Genomic DNA, 19,048 nt, shown 5'->3' on the forward strand with positions numbered 1-19,048 from the left:
TTTTCAACACAAGAAACCGTGAGTAGACCTGTGCACCTGCAAGTTCCGTGCTAAAAATAACGTGTTTTTTTTTCCACAAAACGAATTGGTAGACACACGCTCCTTGTTCAATTGACACTTTTCCTTTTGACGGTACGAGGGAAAAGTCAAGGTGTGTGTTAGCGTGTGAAAATTCAGAGAGACAGTAGCTATGAAGGTTCTCGTTAATCCAGGTCGTTGTCATCTCAGGTCAGATCTAGTCTGGTCTAAGTCTATGAGCACCAATTGATGAAGCCTAATCTGATGTGCTCATAGACTTAGACCGGTCAGATCTAGTCTGATCAAAGTCTATGAGAACCAACTGATGAAGCCTAATCAGATGTGGTCATAGACTTAGACCAGTGGTTCTTAACCTGGGTTCGGCAGAGCCTCCGCGGTCAAGACAGACCAGACTCATGAATTGATTATCGTGGACCCCGACCGGGAAGTCCTGTGGGGAGTGCTCAGAGAGTATGGGGTATCGGACTGTCTTATTGTGGCGGTCCGTTCCCTGTATGATCAGTGCCAGAGCTTGGTCCGCATTGCCGGCAGTAAGTGGAACACATTTCCAGTGAGAGTTGGACTCCGCCAAGGCTGTCCTTTGTCACCGATTCTGTTCATAACTTTTATGGACAGAATTTCTAGGCGCAGTCAAGGCGTTGAAGGGTTCCGGTTTGGTGACCGCAGGATTAGGTCTCTGCTTTTTGCAGATGATGTGGTCCTGATGGCTTCATCTGACCGGGATCTTCAGCTCTCGCTGGATCGGTTCGCAGCAGAGTGTGAAGCAACCGGAATGAGACTCAGCACCTCCAAGTCCGAGTCCATGGTTCTCGCCCGGAAAAGGGTGGAATGCCATCTCCGGCTTGGGGAGGAGACCCTGCCCCAAGTGGAGGAGTTCAAGTACCTCGGAGTCTTGTTCACGAGTGAGGGAAGAGTGGATCGTGAGATCGACAGGCGGATTGGTGCGGCGTCTTCCGTTGTGGTGAAGAAGGAGCTGAGCCGGAAGGCAAAGCTCTCAATTTACCGGTCGATCTACGTTCCCATCCTCACCTATGGTCATGAGCTTTGGGTCATGACCGAAAGGATAAGATCACGGGTACAAGCGGCCGAAATGAGTTTCCTCCGCCAGGTGGTGGGTCTCTCCCTTAGAGATAGGGTGAGAAGCTCTGCCATCCGGGAGGAACTCAAAGTAAAGCCGCTGCTCCTCCACATGGAGAGGAGCCAGATGAGGTGGTTCGGGCATCTGGTCAGGATGCCACCCGAACGCCTCCCTAGGGAGGTGTTTAGGGCACGTCCAACCGGTAGGAGGCCACAGGGAAGACCCAGGACACGTTGGGAAGACTATGTCTCCCGGCTGGCCTGGGAACGCCTCGGGATCCCCCGGGAAGAGCTAGACGAAGTGGCTGGGGAGAGGGAAGTCTGGGTTTCCCTGCTTAGGCTGTTGCCCCCACGACCCGACCTCGGATAAGCGGAAGATGATGGATGGATGATGGATGGACCCCGACTTAATTAAACAAGTTGAAAACATTATTCGGGTGTAACCATTTTGTGGTCAATTGTACGGAAAATGTACTGTACTGTGCAATCTACTAAAAAAAGTCTCAATCAATCAATCAATCAATCAATCAATTCCGTAAATAAAAACGTCTCCCTTTTGGTGTATCTGTACTGTAAAGTTAAAATTTGAATGACGATAAAAAAGAAGTCCAAATATAATGGATAATCCCAAACAATGTTCCCTGCGATTTTCCGTCTGATTTGCAAGTGTGTAATTTGTTGTGAGTTCATGCATTGTGTTGGTTTGTTCTTTGAACAAGGTGATGTTCATTTAGTGCACTAGTAAAAAAAACATACAACTTTGTCTTGAATTTGAAAAAGAAAACAAAAAAAAAACTTTTTTTTCACTAAAGAAGGGTTCGGTGAATGTGCATATGAAACTGGTGGGGTTCGGTACTTCCAACAAGGTTAAGAACCACTGACTTAGACCGATCAGATCTAGTCTGATCTAAGTATATGAGCACCAACAGATGAGGCCTAATCGGATGTGCTCATAGACTTAGACCAGTCAGATGTAGTCTGATCTAAATCTATCAGCACGAACTGATGAGGCCTAATCGGATGTGCTCATAAACTTAGACCGGTCAGATGTGGTCTGATCAAAGTCTATGAGCACCAACTGATGAGGCCTAATCGGATGTGCTCATAGACTTAGACCGGTCAGACGTAGTCTGATTTAAGTCTATCAGCACGAACTGTTGAAGCCTAAACGGATGGGCTCATAAACTTAGACCGGTCAGATGTAGTCTGATCAAAGTCTATGATCACCAACTGATGAAGCCTAATTGGATGTGCTCATAGACTTAGACCGGTCAGATCTAGTCTGATCAACGTCTATGATCACCAACTGATGAAGCCTAATCGGATGTACTCATAAACTTAGACCGGTCAGATCTAGTCTGATCTAAGTCCATTAGCACGAACTGATGAAGCCTAAACGGATGTGCTCATAAACTTAGACCGGTCAGATGTGGTCTGATCAAAGTCTATGAGCACCAACTGATGAGGCCTAATCGGATGTGCTCATAGACTTAGACCGGTCAGACGTAGTCTGATTTAAGTCTATCAGCACGAACTGTTGAAGCCTAAACGGATGGGCTCATAAACTTAGACCGGTCAGATGTAGTCTGATCAAAGTCTATGATCACCAACTGATGAAGCCTAATTGGATGTGCTCATAGACTTAGACCGGTCAGATCTAGTCTGATCAACGTCTATGATCACCAACTGATGAAGCCTAATCGGATGTACTCATAAACTTAGACCGGTCAGATCTAGTCTGATCTAAGTCCATTAGCACGAACTGATGAAGCCTAAACGGATGTGCTCATAGACTTAGACCGGTCAGATGTAGTCTGATCAAAGTCTATGAGCACCAACTGATGAGGCCTAATCAGATGTGCTCATAGACATAGACCGGTCAGACGTAGTCTGATCTAAGTCTATCAGCACTAACTGTTGAAGCCTAAACGGATGTGCTCATAAACTTAGACCGGTCAGACGTAGTCTGATCTAAGTCTATGAGCACCAACTGATGAGGCCGAATCGGATGTGCTCATAGCCTTAGACCGGTCAGATGTAGTCTGATCAAAGTCTATGATCACCAACTGATGAAGCCTAATCGGATGTTCTCATAGATTTAGACCGGTCAGATCTTGTCTGATCTAAGTCTATGAGCACCAACTGATGAAGCCTAATCGGATGTGCTCATAGACTTAGACCGGTCAGATCTAGTCTGATCTAAGTCTTTTAGCACGAACTGATGAAGCCTAATTGGATGTGCTCATAGACTTAGACCGGTCAGATCTAGTCTGATCTAAGTCAATGAGCATCAATTGATGAAGCCTAATCGGATGTCTCGAAAACTTAGACCGGTAAGATCTAGTCTGATCCAAGTCTATTAGCACAAAGTGATGAGGCCTAATCAGATGTGCTCATAGACTTAGACCGGTCAAAACTAGTCTGATCAACGTCTATGTGCACCAACTGATGAAGCCTAATCGGATGTGCTCATAGACTTAGACCGGTCAATTCTAGTCTGATCAAAATCTATTAGCACGAACATATGAAGCCTAATCGGATGTGCTCATGGACTTAGACTGGTCAGATCTAGTGTGATCTAAGTCTAAAAGCACCAACTGATGAAGCCTACTCGGATGTGCTCATAGACTTAGACCGGTAAGATCTGGTCTGATCTAAGTCAATGAGCATCAATTGATGAAGCCTAATCGGATGTCTCGAAAACTTAGACCGGTAAGATCTAGTCTGATCCAAGTCTATTAGCACGAACTGATGAGGCCTAATCGGATGTGCTCATAGACTTACACAGGTCAGATCTAGTCTGATCTAAGTCTATGAGCACCAACTGATAAAGCCTTATCGGATGTGCTCATCGACTTAGACCGGTCAGATGTAGTCTGATCTAAGTCTATTAGCATGAACAGATGAAGCCTAATCGGATGTGCTCATGGACTTAGACTGGTCAGATCTAGTGTGATCTAAGTCTAAAAGCACCAACTGATGAAGCCTACTCGGATGTGCTCATAGACTTAGACCGGTAAGATCTGGTCTGATCTAAGTCTATGAGCATCAATTGATGAAGCCTAATCGGATGTTTCGAAAACTTAGACCGGTAAGATCTAGTCTGATCCAAGTCTATTAGCACGAACTGATGAGGCCTAATCGGATGTGCTCATAGACTTACACAGGTCAGATCTAGTGTGATCTAAGTCTAAAAGCACCAACTGATGAAGCCTACTCGGATGTGCTCATAGACTTAGACCGGTAAGATCTGGTCTGATCTAAGTCAATGAGCATCAATTGATGAAGCCTAATCGGATGTTTCGAAAACTTAGACCGGTAAGATCTAGTCTGATCCAAGTCTATTAGCACGAACTCATGAGGCCTAATCGGATGTGCTCATAGACTTACACAGGTCAGATCTAGTCTGATCTAAGTCTATGAGCACCAACTGATAAAGCCTTATCGGATGTGCTCATCGACTTAGACCGGTCAGATGTAGTCTGATCTAAGTCTATTAGCACGAACAGATGAAGCCTAATCGGATGTGCTCATGGACTTAGACTGGTCAGATCTAGTGTGATCTAAGTCTAAAAGCACCAACTGATGAAGCCTACTCGGATGTGCTCATAGACTTAGACCGGTAAGATCTGGTCTGATCTAAGTCAATGAGCATCAATTGATGAAGCCTAATCGGATGTCTCGAAAACTTAGACCGGTAAGATCTAGTCTGATCCAAGTCTATTAGCACGAACTGATGAGGCCTAATCGGATGTGCTCATAGACTTACACAGGTCAGATCTAGTGTGATCTAAGTCTAAAAGCACCAACTGATGAAGCCTACTCAGATGTGCTCATAGACTTAGACCGGTAAGATCTGGTCTGATCTAAGTCTATGAGCATCAATTGATGAAGCCTAATCGGATGTTTCGAAAACTTAGACCGGTAAGATCTAGTCTGATCTAAATCTATGAGCATGAACTGATGAGGCCTAATCGGATGTGCTCATAGCCTTAGACCGGTCAGATGTAGTCTGATCTAAGTCTATTAGCACAAACTGATAAAGCCTAATCGGATGTGCTCATAGACTTAGATGTCAGATATATTCTGATCTAAGTCTATGAGCATGAACTGGTGAAACCTAATCGGATGAGCGGCGAAAAGTCTTCCCAGACAAACCAAGCAGTCCAGTTGCGAAGGATTGAACGCCCTGAGATCAGTGAGACAATGTTTTGGTAGAAAACAAGACCTCAGTGGAATGGGACTATATGTTCCTGATCTACCAAGACAATAATAGTTCCTTAATCTATTACTAACGGAATGGGTGCATCTTTTTCCAAAGGTTCTGAACTCTGTACCACGGAGCATAAAACTTGCGCTTTCACATAAATGCAGCTCAACATTCCAAAGCTGATGTTGACTTCTTTTGACAGCAAACTAGTTGAGACTGAATCAACGACGCCCTGTAATGTACTCCATTTTGACTCGATTGTTTCAACACATGATAAAGGAATCGACCCATTTAGAAATGGCTATCAGTTTTGTTGTATCAGGGTTATTATTGTTGTTTGCAGTGGTGTACAACTGCACTGCAACTGAGTCATAATCCTTGATACCGAATACCGTATTGTTCACGAACATCACTGGTAAGTGATTTTTTTCTACTTCTGCTGTTTACAAATCCCCAAAGTTCGAGTGGAACTGACCAAAAATGTTTTACATAGTTACACACACCGTAAGTAGCCGAAAAACAACAACATTCGGTATGCCCATTTAAAAAATACAAGCAAGATTGGTTGCAAAACATGATCACCATCTGTCATGATCCACGACTTGGATGATGGCATATTCTGGTTTTGGTTCTGTTTGGTATATCGTTTTGTAATTTGACGTCCTTAGTTCCCGGTGGCACTTCCTGTTTTGTTTCTGTTGTCTTAGCAACGCATTTGTGTCACCTCCCTTCCGTTTGATCACCTGCCTTTGATTAGTTATCTCCCTATATAAGCATGCCTTCATTTGCCATTCGTTCTCGGACTCTTCCGTGACGCTTGGCTGGCATCGTGGTGTGGATTGCGTTCTCTCAATGGGTGCAGCGGAATGGAACACAGCGTGAGAGTTAGTATGATGATTTATTCATACTATAAAACAAACTAAGAGCAAAGGCACTTGCACAAAGGCACTATAGAACAAAAGAAACTGAACTAGCACGGGAGCTAGAAAGAACAGAAAGCGCTAGCATGTGAACTAGGTACAAACAGACAAAATAGCATGGAAGCTAATCGAGTATCAAAAGTAGGTTACCACAATGCGGGAAGGGCGATTTCATCTGTTGCATACAAGCAAATACGAGTCTGAGGACGGATGGCAAATGAAGGCATGCTTATATAGGGAGATAACTAATCAAAGGCAGGTGATCAAACGGAAGGCAGGTGACACAAACGCGTTGTTAAGACAACAGAAACAAAACAGGAAGTGCCACCGGGAACTAAGGACGTCAAATAACAAAACGAGATACCAAACAGAACCAAAACCAGACTATGCCATGATCCAAGTTGTGGATCATGACACATTGGCAATAAGTCTTTTAAAGGTCACAGACCATAGAAAATAATCGGTCATGAGTAATGGACCATTCTGTCTAATGATTATGAAACTCCGAGGATATTTTCTCCTATTACAGTCGTCCCTCGTTCATTGCTCTTCCAAACATCCATCCGTCCATCCATTTTCTACCTCAGGACTACTCAGGATCTTCGTATTGTGAGGCAAATGCACTAACCCCTGCCCACCGTGCTGCCCTCTACCAGACATATAAACAACAAATAGGTGGACACGGGTTAGTGCGTCTGCCTCACAATACGAAGTTCCTGCAGTCCTGGGTTCTAATCCAGGCTCGGGATCTTTCTGTGTGGAGTTTGCATGTTCTCCCCGTGACTGCGTGGGTTCCACCCGGGTTCTCCGGCCTCCTCCCACTTCCAAAGACATGCACCTGGGGATAAATTGATTGGCAACACTAAATTGGCTCGAGTGTGTGAGCGTGAATGTTGTCTGTCTATGTTGGCCCTGTGGTGAGGTGGCGACTTGTCCAGGGTGTACCCCGCCTTCCGCCCGAATGCAGCTGGGACAAGCGGTAGAAAATATGGATGGATTATCTGAGAAGTAACAATCATTAATTATAAACCAAACATTTTTTTAGTAGCCATCAGTGGCTACAATAGTAAACAGCATGCTGATTGGTTTGGTCTCTTTTACTAGCCAATGCTACTGTTGTGCTGACATTTTTTATTTATTTAGCTGTTTTTATACTTGAAAAGGACCAGAAAATAGTGGAATATGCTTAAAAATAAAAAAATCTGCCATGTGGTGAAGCCGCAATTTTTGAAGTGCGATGTGGTGAGAGACGATGGTATTATATTAGGTATGGTAGTTTATACACCAAAGCATTTGTAAAGTCGGCACTGTGTGAGTACATTTTAACAAGAAATGGGCAACAAATTGTGCAAGTATCTTCTTTTAAATATTTAGGATTTTTAATTGATGACCACTTGAGTTTTAAGGCGCACATTCAGTATGTTGTAAAAAAAACTTAAAACTTTTACTGGGATTTTATTATAGAAACAAGTCTTGCTTTTCTTTTACTGTGAAACAGAAATTGTTGGAAACCAGGGCTGGGCAATATATCGCGGGGTTGTCTCTGTGCGATATAGAAAATGACTATCGTGATATTCGAGTATACCTTCTCACGCAGTTGCTTTTAGCTGCTGGCATTACACTACATGCTCTTCTCACTCTTTCTTGTCTCTCCATCTCACAGAGACGTAAAACAAGCGCACCTTCTTACATACACGTACACGTCCTCGCGGAGCAGAGAAGTAGCAGCATGGGTAACGTTAGCTGTGATGCTAGCGGAGCCGTACGAGTGGTAATACGAGAGAAAGAAGTTGCGGATCTGGTAACAAATGAAGGAAGAATTAATTCCCAAAGAAAAACAGCAGGGGGTCCGTCGTCTGGCGGTGGTTTGGCTTCAAGTGGGAATATGTCGAACAGACAACCGTAATTTGTCAAGTGTGGGGCAAAAGCCTTGCTACAAAAAGTAGCATTACTGCTAATATGTAGCATCATTTGAAAAGTCACTTGCTAGAGGATGAAGAGTTCTTACTCCGCATGTCAACATTTCCATTCGGTGCCCACACCATTCAAATGCCGAGGCAAACATTTCCAGATCAAAACAGTATGAACAAAATAGTCAACAACAAAAGGAGATAACGTCCGCAATAACCCACCACATAGCTGTCATGTCCTGGGGATCATGTTTAGTTTGGCTATGTTCTGTTTGGTTTTTGGATTTTGTCAGTTCCTGTTTTTTCACTCCCTGCTTTGTTTCCATGACAACCCATTAGTTTTCACCTCTCCTCATGTCACGCACCTGATTCATTTGGACTCATGCACCTGTTGTCAATCACCACATCACTATTCAAGCCTGCAGTTGCCAGGCAGTCAGCCTGGCGACATCATCCTCTATACACCCTTGTTATTCATGCTGATGATCCACGCGGCTCTTTTTCATGCTCTTTTCTCCTTCCAAGTAAGTTTTCTTTATTCATGCCATAGTTTGCAAGTTTTTGTTTTATCTCCATAGTTATGCCTTTGTGCGAGTTTTTGTTTACACCCTTTGTTTTTATAGTACTTTTGAGTGTTAAAATTAAAAGATGTCATTACCTTCACGCCATGTTCGATCCAGTCGCTTCGCACCTCGGGAAAACAGTCCGATCCAAAATATCGAGATGTTAAAAAAAGTCGCCCAGCCCGAGCGGAAACAACCTTGGAGATGTATTGTACGTGAATGCTACTGCTGGTTGTCTCCACAAGCTGGATAGTGTTTACCACGGTGCACTGAGATTCATCACCAACTACGCTCCCCTTACTCACCGTCGTGTGTTATACTCAATGGTTAACTGGACGTCTTTATGTGCTCGACGCCTCAATCATTGGTATGTGTTCATCTACAAAACCATTCTGGGTATCACTCCATCTTATCCGTCTTGTCTTTTAACAAAGAAACAAGGAAGTCAAAATCCTCGTTCAATGAATGTTCTGCAATCTGTCGTCATCAAAGTAAGAACCGAACTGGGCAAGAAAGCATTTAGGTTCTCAGCACCGAAGGCTTGGAATAACCGACAATCGAATCCTCAACTTCGAACCCTTGTTACATTAAATGAGTTTAAAGCTTCTGTGAAAGGATTGCAGTCTACCTCGTCTGTATGCACATGTGTCATGTGAGCATGTTTTAATGTTGTAAATTGGATGTTTTATGTGTTGTTTACTGTTTTTATTGTAACCTTGCTGCTGCCCTCTTGGCCAGGTCTCCATTGGAAAAGAGATCTTTGATCTCAATGGGATTTTACCTGGTAAAATAAAGGCTAAATAATTAATTTTTTTTGCTACAAGTGCCATTTATGGTCATGTAAAATAATGATTTTTTATCCGTTATCTTGTACTGTTGTGCTCATAAGTATACATATATATAATTTATGATTTTTTTTGGCCATTCTTCAGAGAATATGAATGATAACACAAAAACCTTTCTTCCACTCATGCTTAACGGTTGTGTGAATTTATCTATTGGCAAACAACCGTGTTGACTCTTTTTGAATCAAAATGACAAAAGAAAGTACCCAAATGACCCTGATCAAATGTTTACATTCCCCGGTGACTTTGACCTGATAACATGCTCAAAAGTTGACACCAACAATAAGGCTGCATGGTCAAGTCGCCAGAAAAAAAAGCCATTTTCTTTTTTCTCCTATGTCCCCCCCTCCCTTGTGGAGGGGGTCCGGCCCGATGACCATGGATTAAGTACTGGCTGTCCAGAGTCGAGACCCAGGATGGACCGCTCGTCGGGAACCAGGATGGACCGCTCGCCTGTATCGGTTGGGGACATCTCTACGCTGCTGATCCGCCTCCCCTTGAGATGGTTTCCTGTGGACGGGACTCTCGCTGCTGTCTTGAATCTGCTTCTGTGTTGGAGCCACTATGGATTGAACTTTCACAGTATCATGTTAGACCCGCTCGACATCCATTGCTTTCGGTCCCCTAGAGGGGGGGGGGTTGCCCACATCTGAGGTCCTCTCCAAGGTTTCTCATAGTCAGCATTGTCACTGGCGTCCCACTGGATGTGAATTCTCCCTGCCCACTGGGTGTGAGTTTTCCTTGCCCTTTTGTGGGTTCTTCTGAGGATGTCGTAGTTGTAGTGGTTTGTGCAGTCCTTTGAGACATTTGTGATTTAGGGCTATATAAATAAACATTGATTGATTGATTTCTGCGCAAATGTCACAAAGTATCCTGCATACCGTATTTCCTTGAATTGCCGCATGGCATATAGTATACGCCTGCCTTGAATTACTTCCGGGTCAAACTCGCTTAACAAAAAAATTAGCGCATGCTTAGTATTACCGCCTGGTCAAACTTGTGACGTCATCATTTTCAAAATGGAGGAGGCTGATTTTAATACCGGTAATTTGAAATCGCATAAAGGGAAGAAGATTAAGAGCTCTTCAGTAGAATTTAAGGTCCAAGCTTACATCACACTGAAATTTTTACTGCATACCTTTGGTAAGTGCCGGAGTGAGAAGAGGTTTTAAAATAATTAGCGCATGTGTGACAATCTGTCACTTTATTTCTGTTAATTTTCGTGTTTTTGTATTTACTTTAGGGCTATATAAGTAAACATTGATTGATTGATTGACTTCCTGTTCAGTGCTCTTACTTTGTTGTATTTCCTGTTTTATTCACGAGCACTCTTGTTTTTCTCTTTTCATTGATTGGCAGCGGTTCACACCTGCTGTCAATCAAGCTACTGCCTATTTATGTTTCACTCGAGCACTCCTCAGGGCTCGAAGATAAATCTATGTTTGGTGAACTTACAATGCAAGACTGCTTTATGTTTATTTGTTTTCTTATGAGTTCTGAGTTAAATTCCTCTTCCCTTCACTCCTCTCTCTTGGATTCTTGCATCATCGGGGACACACAACTGCAGCCATGCGAAGTCCTAACAGCATGCTTACTTTTACCGCATGCCTTTGGTAAGCGCAGGAGTGAGAAAACTGTGGAAATAAGTCGGCTCTCACCGGAGACATGAGCGGAGCTTGCGTCCTCCTGCGGCTGTCAAAGAGGCAGCTGCGACTTTCTTGGCTCCTCCATGGCTTCCATCAGAGACACTGGCGGTCACTACACCCCTCCGACTTTCAGGTATGACTATATAATCTCACTAAAACCCTAGTAACACAATAAGCAGATAAGGGATTTTCCAGAATTATCCTAGTAAATGTGTCTAATAACATCTGAATCGCTCTCACTTTTTTTTTTTCTAGTGCTTCACTCTAACTTTCCTCATCCACAAATCTTTCATTAATCGGGAAATCGTCGCTTTCTCGGTCCGAATCGCTCTTGCTGCTGGTGGCCATGATTGTAAACAATGTGAGGGTGTGAGGAGCCCTACAACCCGTGACGTCACGCGCACATCGTCTGCTACTTCCGGTACAGGCAAGGCTTTTTTATTAGCGACCAAAAGTTGCAAACTTTATCGTCAATGTTCTCTACTAAATCCTTTCAGCAAAAATGTGGCAATATCGCGAAATGATCAAGTATGACACATAGAATGGACCTGCTATCCCTGTTTAAATAAGAACATCTCATTTCAGTAGGCCTTTAAGCATGAGTGGAAGAAAGGTTGTTGGGTTATCATTCATAATATCTGAGGAATGGCCAAGAAATCATAAATTCTCCCAGGGTATGTCAACTTATGAGCACGACTGTATTTCATTTAGTTCTTACCGAGTCTGAGCTGCCTCTGTAGGAGTCCAGGCTGTTGTGGGTGCATGATGATTTCCGTAGCACGTCCTTGTCAGCGATGTGGTCGTCACTGATGCTCGCACCTGAGCTCCCGTGAGCCTCTTCAAACTCCTCTTGATCGTAGTCCGACTCTGTGTCAGGCAGGTTGGAGCAACACGGGTCCTGACTCTCGGCCTCGAAGTCGGACCCCTCGCTAGTTCTCCGCCGTGATAGCGGTGTGACTCCGTTGGCGATGGCAGGAGGAGTAGGCTCGGGAAGTTGGGGGTTGCGGAGGTGATGGGGTTCGTTCGGGGGAGCCGAAGTAGGGCTGACGAGGACCCCCTCAGCAAATTCAGCTGGAGGAGGGGGGACACTTTGGAATAATTCCTTGTCCAAGGGGACTGCAGCTTGCTGGGGTAAGTCGGGTAGAGGAACGCAGTCGTCCTCAGCGTGGAACCCCTCGTCTACCTCCTCCTCAGCCAGGGGAGCGGTGGAATTAGTCGGGTCGTGGAGGTTCTCCTCACTTGACAGTGACGGCTCTAATCCACCAAAGTCCAAAAGATCTAGGAACTCCGTAGCCACGCGGGAGGCCTCCTTTTCTAGCCGGTAGATCTCCGCCTCCCTCATCATGCGCAGCTCCTCACGAGAGATCTCCCCGAGAAGAGACACGCCGTCCTCCTGCTGCCTGTGCAGGCGTTCAATTTCCCTCTCCAACCGCAGGATCTCCTCCATCTGGCGGCTCTCTTCGTCGGTGGCGTGGTTGTGGGAGGTCGTCTGAGGAAGGGCCTTCTGCACACAAGCCAAGGACAGACCACATGGACATTTAGGACCCTCACTGAAAGCCACTACTAGCGACCACGCAGTCTGATAGTTTATACATCAATGATGAAATATTAACATTGCAACACATGCCAATACGGCCTTTTTAGTTTACTAAATTGCAATTTTAAATTTCCCGCGGAGTTTCCTGTTGAAAACGTCACGGTATGATGACGTCACCGGTTGGAGCGGATATATTAGTCTAGCACCACACACGGCTAAAAGTCGTCTCTTTTCATCGCATAGTTACACAGTAATTTGGACATCTGTGTTGCTGAATCTTTTGCAATTTGTTCAATTAATAATGGAGACGTCAAAGAAGAATGCTGTTGGTGGAAAGCGGTGGATTGCAGCTGCCTTTAGCACCGAAACACAGCCGGTGTTTCTTTGTTTGTTGTGAAGCTTTAACACAGAGCGGTCAAGCGAACATGTTTCTCTACGTCAGGGGTCACCAGGTAGCCCGTAAGGACCAGAAAAGTCGCCCGCTGGCCAGTTCTAAAAATAGCTCAAATAGCAGCACTTACCAGTAAGCCGCCTCTGTTTTTTTATTGTATTTATTTACTAGCAAGCTGGTCTCGCTTTGCTTGACATTTTTAATTCTAAGAGAGACAAAACTCAAATAGAATTTGAAAATCCAAGAAAATATTTTAAAGACTTGTTCTTCACTTGTTTGAATAAATTCATTTATTTCTTTACTTTGCTTCTTATAACTTTCAGAAAGACAATTTTAGAGAAAAAATACAACCTTAAAAATGATTTTAGGATTTTTAAACACATATACCTTTTTACCTTTTAAATTCCTTCCTCTTCTTTCCTGACAATTTAAATCAATGTTCAAGTAAATTTATTTTTTTTTATTGTAAAGAATAATAAATATATTTTAATTACATTCTTCTATTTAGCTTCTGTTTTTTCGACAAAGAATATTGGTGAAATATTTCTTCAAACTTATTATGATTAAAATTCAAAATTATTCTGGCAAATCTAGAAAATCTTTACAATCATATTTAAATCTTATTTCAAAGTCTTTTGAATTTCTTTTAAAAATTTTGTTCTGGAAAATCTAGGAGAAATAATGATTTGTCTTTGTTAGAAATATAGCTTGGTCCAATTTGTTATATATTCTAACAAAGTGCAGATTGGATTTTAACCTATTTAAAACATGTCATCAAAATTCTAAAATTAATCTTAATCAGGAAAAATTACTAATGATGTTCCATAAATTATTTTTTACATTTTTTCAAAAAGATTCGAATTAGCTAGTTTTTCTCTTGTTTTTTTTCGGTTGAATTTGGAATTTCAAAGAGTCGAAATTGAAGATAAACTATTTTTCAAAATTTTATCTTAATTTTTTTTCTGTTTTCTCCTCTTTTAAACCGTTCAATTAAGTGTTTTTTTTTCATCATTTATTCTCCACAAAAAACCTTCCGTAGAAGGAAAAAAAATGTACGACGGAATGACAGACAGAAATACCCTTTTTATATATATAGATTTATTTATTAAAGGTAAATTGAGCAAACTGGCTATTTCTGGCAATTTATTTAAGTGTGTATCAAACTGGTAGCCCTTCGCATTAATCAGTACCCAAGAAGTAGCTCTTCGTTTCAAAAAGGTTGGTGACCCCTGCTCTACGTCAACCAACACGTTTTTGAATGGGAAAATTGTGATATTAAGTCGGCTCTTACCGGAGACTTCGGTGGATTACGCAACCTCCTCCTGCAGCTCAAAAAGGCAGCTGTGATCTTGGCTCCTCGGCTTCTCTCAGAGACACTGGCGTTCATTGCAGCCTTTCGACTTTCAGGTATGACTTTACAATCTCACTAAAACACTATTAAAACAATAAGCAGATGAAGTGAATTTTGTGAATTATATTTATATAGCGCTTTTCTCTAGTGACTCAAAGCGCTTTACATAGTGAAACCCAATATCTAAGTTACATTTAAACCAGTGTGGGTGGCACTGGGAGCAGGTGGGTAAAGTGTCTTGCCCAAGGACGCAACGGCATTGACTAGGATGGCGGAAGCGGGAATCAAACCTGCAACCCTCAAGTTGCTGGCACGGCCGCTCTACCAACCGAGCTAAACCGCTCGGTTGGTAGAAAGATAAGGGATCTTCCAGAATTTTCCTAGAAAATGTGTCTCGTTACATCTGAAACGGTCCCACTGCCGCCGCCTGGAGCTGTGGCCTTTTCTTTTTTGTGTGTGTGTGCTTCACTCTAACTTTCCTCATCCACGAATCTTTCATCCTCGCTCAAATTAATGGGGAAATCGTCGCTTTCTCGGTCCGAATATCTCTTGCTGCTGGTGGCCATGATTGTAAACAATGTGAGGTTGTGAGGAGCTCCACAACCCGTGACGTCACGCGCACATCGTCTGCTACTTCCGGTACAGGCAAGGCTTTTTTATTAGCGACCAAAAGTTGCAAACTTTATCCTCGATGTTCTCTACTAAATCCTTTCAGCAAAAATATGGCAATATCGCGAAATGATCAAGTATGACACATAGAATGGACCTGCTATCCCCGTTTAAATAAGAAAATCTCATTTCAGTAGGCCTTTAATTAGATTTCAGTTTATGCAGTGTTTGAAAAACACTGCTCTAGTTGAAGGACCGTAGGAGGCCATTGAATGACGTCGATGTTCTAAAAGAGCGGACTCACCTTCTGACGAGCACCATTCAGCACCAGTGAGTTCCTGAGAATACAAAGCGAGACATGTGAAAGGAACAAGTGCGATGTTATTGCACTCATTGCTTCATGTTTACCTTTTAACGTCGCCATTCGCAGCCTTTAGACACTCCTCCTCCGTGTCCTTGACGAGCCTCAGCTCCTCCTCCGCCTTCCTCTTCAGCTCCTCATCCAGCAACCTCTGTTTCTCCTCCTCTTCCTCCCGCTTCCGACTCCGCTCCTCCTCCTCCCGCTTCCGCCGCTTCTCTTCTTCTACCCGCCGCCTCTCCTCCTCCTCTTTCTGCCGTTTCTCTTCCCTGAGCTGCCGACAGAGGGACCGGGCCACCTGGCCTCTGCGGTGCTTCTGCAGGACCACGGAGGCCAGGCGCAGTCGCAGGAAGCTCCGCCTCCAGAAGTGAGCGCGGTAGTTCTTCTGGATGGTGACGACGCCGGCCAAAGCCCTCTTGTACTGCTTCCTGAGGGGAGGGGAAATGTAGCGTGTCACCACAAACATAGCTGTGACGTCGCCGCATCGTGCAGTCGGCACCCGCCGGCGACCTTCTGTTGAAATAAACAGAGCCGGCGGGCTGGTGAAGAGTCTGCTGAGCACGCGGTTGTGTGGGCTGTTGTGTTTCGCCTCCTGACTAAGCCTCATCGCCCGCACGCATGCAGTGCAAACAACGCATGGCATACATGACCCGGCCAGGCCCGCACACAAAGATGTGAACGTTTGACCCCCGAGCTCGGCCCCGTCTCCACCATAATCACTCCATGGCCTCTGACTCATCTCGGGCCGGAGATAATGTTACATATAATAACACAAAGGCTGCACTTGTGGCTTCGGGGAACTTTTCAGGCCTGTCGTGAGCTCCAAAGGAAACAGAAAAGCCCGGTAATTGTCAACTCTTCTATTATCCTCGCCGTATGAAGCTTGTTACGAGACAAAACCAGCATGTCACGAGGTTCGCCATCACAATCTATGGCAGGGGTGTCAAACTCATTCTCAATGAGGGCCCCTACTTGTACAGTGAGGTGTATATATTAGGTATGTGGGGAAAAAATCGATTCGAATCCTTTACGTTGTGTGATTCAGAATCGATTCTCCATCCATCCATCCGCTTATCCGAGGTCGGGTCGCGGGGGCAACAGCCTAAGCAGGGAAACCCAGACTTCCCTCTCCCCAGCCACTTCGTCTAGCTCTTCCCGGGGGATCCCGAGGCGTTCCCAGGCCAGCCGGGAGGCATAGTCTTCCCAACGTGTCCTGGGTCTTCCCCGTGGCCTCCTACCGGTTGGACGTGCCCTAAACACCTCCCTAGGGAGGCGTTCGGGTGGCATCCTGAGCAGATGCCCGAACCACCTCATCTGGCTCCTCTCCATGTGGAGGAGCAGCGGCTTTACTTTGAGTTCCTCCCGGATGGCAGAGCTTCTCACCCTATCTCTAAGGGAGAGACCTGGAAACTCATTACGGCCGCTTGTACCCGTGATCTTATCCTTTCGGTCACCAATAGACTAAAAAATAGCTTTTACCCAAGAGCCATAGTAGCACTAAACAGGCACTGAGTGAACACAATACGTCCATCATGTCCTCATGTGTAATGTTTAAATGTTTTTCTATTTTTTCGGACTACAATGTGCAATAATGTTTTATGTATGTGTGTATATGTATTCATATGCATGCAGATATGCATCTGTGTGGATACATATACATATACATAGATACATCTGTCATCTCTATCTTTTTTTTTTACTATTTATACTACCATATTGTATATGCACCTTAGGAGGAGCTGCTCCAATTTCGTTGTTCTTTGAACCTGTTCATTGCAATAATGACAATAAAACTCTATTCTCTATTCTCTATTCTCTCTATGACCCAAAGCTCATGACCATAGGTGAGGATGGGAACGTAGATCGACCGGTAAATTGAGAGCTTTGCCTTCCGGCTCAGCTCCTTCTTCACCACAAAAAAATCAATTTTTTTTTTTTTTTAAATCAATCCAACAAACCACTACACATCAATACCATAACAATGCAATCCAATTCCAAAACCAAACCTGACCCAGCAACACTCAGAACTGCAATAAACAGAGCAATTGAGAGGAGACACAAACACCACACAGAACAAACCAAAAGTAGTGAAACAAAAATGAATATTATCAACAACAGTATCAATATTAGTTATAATTTCAGCATAGCAGTGATTAAAAATCCCTCACTGACATTATCATGAGACATTTATAAAACTAAAAAAAGAACAATAGTGTCACAGTGGCTTACACTTGCATGGCATCTCATAAGCTTGACAACACACTGTGTCCAATGTTTGCACAAAGATAAAATAAGTCGTATTTTTGGTTCGTTTAATAGTTAAAACAAATTTACATTATTGCAATCAGTTGATAAAACATTGTCCTTTATAATTATGAAAGCTTTTTTTTTTTAAATCTACTATTCTGCTAGCATGTCAGCAGACTGGGGTAGATCCTGCTGAAATCCTATGTATTGAATGAATACAGAATCGTTTTGAATCAGAAAAATATCGTTTTTGAATCGAGAATCGAATCGAATCGAAAAAAATCGATATATTATCGAATCGTGACCCCAAGCTCGACATTGAATCGAATCGTGGGACACCCAAAGATTCACAGCCCTAATATATATATATACCGCCTATTCCCTTTTGAGGTCGCGGGGGGCGCTGGCGCCTATCTCAGCTACAATCGGGCGGAAGGCGGTGTACACCCTGGACAAGTCGCCAACTCATCGCAAGGCCAACACAGACAGACAGACAACATTCATACTCACATTCACACACTAGGGCCAATTTTAGTGTTGCCAATCATATATATATACATATATACAGTGGGGCAAAAAAGTATTTAGTCAGCCACCGATTGTGCAAGTTCTCCCACTTAAAATGATGACAGAGGTCTGTGATTTTCATCATAGGTACACTTCAACTGTGAGAGACAGAATGTGGAAAAAAAATCCAGGAATTCACATTGTAGGAATTTTAAATAATTTATTTGTAAATTATGGTGGAAAATAAGTATCTGGTCAACCATTCAAAGCTCTCACTGATGGAAGGAGGTTTTGGCTCAAAATCTCACGATACATGGCCCCATTCATTCTTTCCTTAACACGGATCAATCGTCCTGTCCCCTTGGCAGAAAAACAGCCCCAAAGCATGATGTTTCCACCCCCATGCTTCACTGTAGGTATGGTGTTCTTGGGATGCAACTCAGTATTCTTCTTCCTCCAAACACGACGAGTTGAGTTTATACCAAAATGGATACATGGATGATACAGCAGAGGATTGGGAGAATGTCATGTGGTCAGATGAAACCAAAATAGAACTTTTTGGTATAAACTCAACTTGTCGTGTTTGGAGGAAGAAGAATACTGAGTTGCATCCCAAGAACACCATACCTACAGTGAAGCATGGGGGTGGAAACATCATGCTTTGGGGCTGTTTTTCTGCTAAGGGGACAGGACGATTGATCCGTGTTAAGGAAAGAATGAATGGGGCCATGTATCGTGAGATTTTGAACCAAAACCTCCTTCCATCAGTGAGAGCTTTGAATGGTTGACCAAATACTTATTTTCCACCATCATTTACAAATAAATTCTTTAAAATTCC

The 19,048-nt window shown here is 43.5% G+C and overlaps 1 protein-coding gene across 1 annotated transcript in view; it reads right to left on the bottom strand.

The window, feature by feature from the left end:
- The window catches only part of myo10l3 (myosin X, like 3), a 289,395-nt gene that overhangs the window by 48,388 nt on the left and 221,959 nt on the right, over positions 1-19,048 (bottom strand). The window contains exons 23-25 of the mRNA XM_061880088.1: positions 15,507-15,884; positions 15,403-15,436; positions 11,929-12,714 (exon numbers count right to left, since the gene is read on the bottom strand). Of these exons, the coding sequence (XP_061736072.1) occupies positions 11,929-12,714; positions 15,403-15,436; positions 15,507-15,884 (1,198 nt within the window). The remainder of the gene's footprint in view (positions 1-11,928; positions 12,715-15,402; positions 15,437-15,506; positions 15,885-19,048) is intronic.

This window comes from Nerophis ophidion, linkage group LG19, assembly GCF_033978795.1.
Source record: "Nerophis ophidion isolate RoL-2023_Sa linkage group LG19, RoL_Noph_v1.0, whole genome shotgun sequence".
Taxonomy (NCBI): Eukaryota; Metazoa; Chordata; class Actinopteri; order Syngnathiformes; family Syngnathidae; genus Nerophis; species Nerophis ophidion.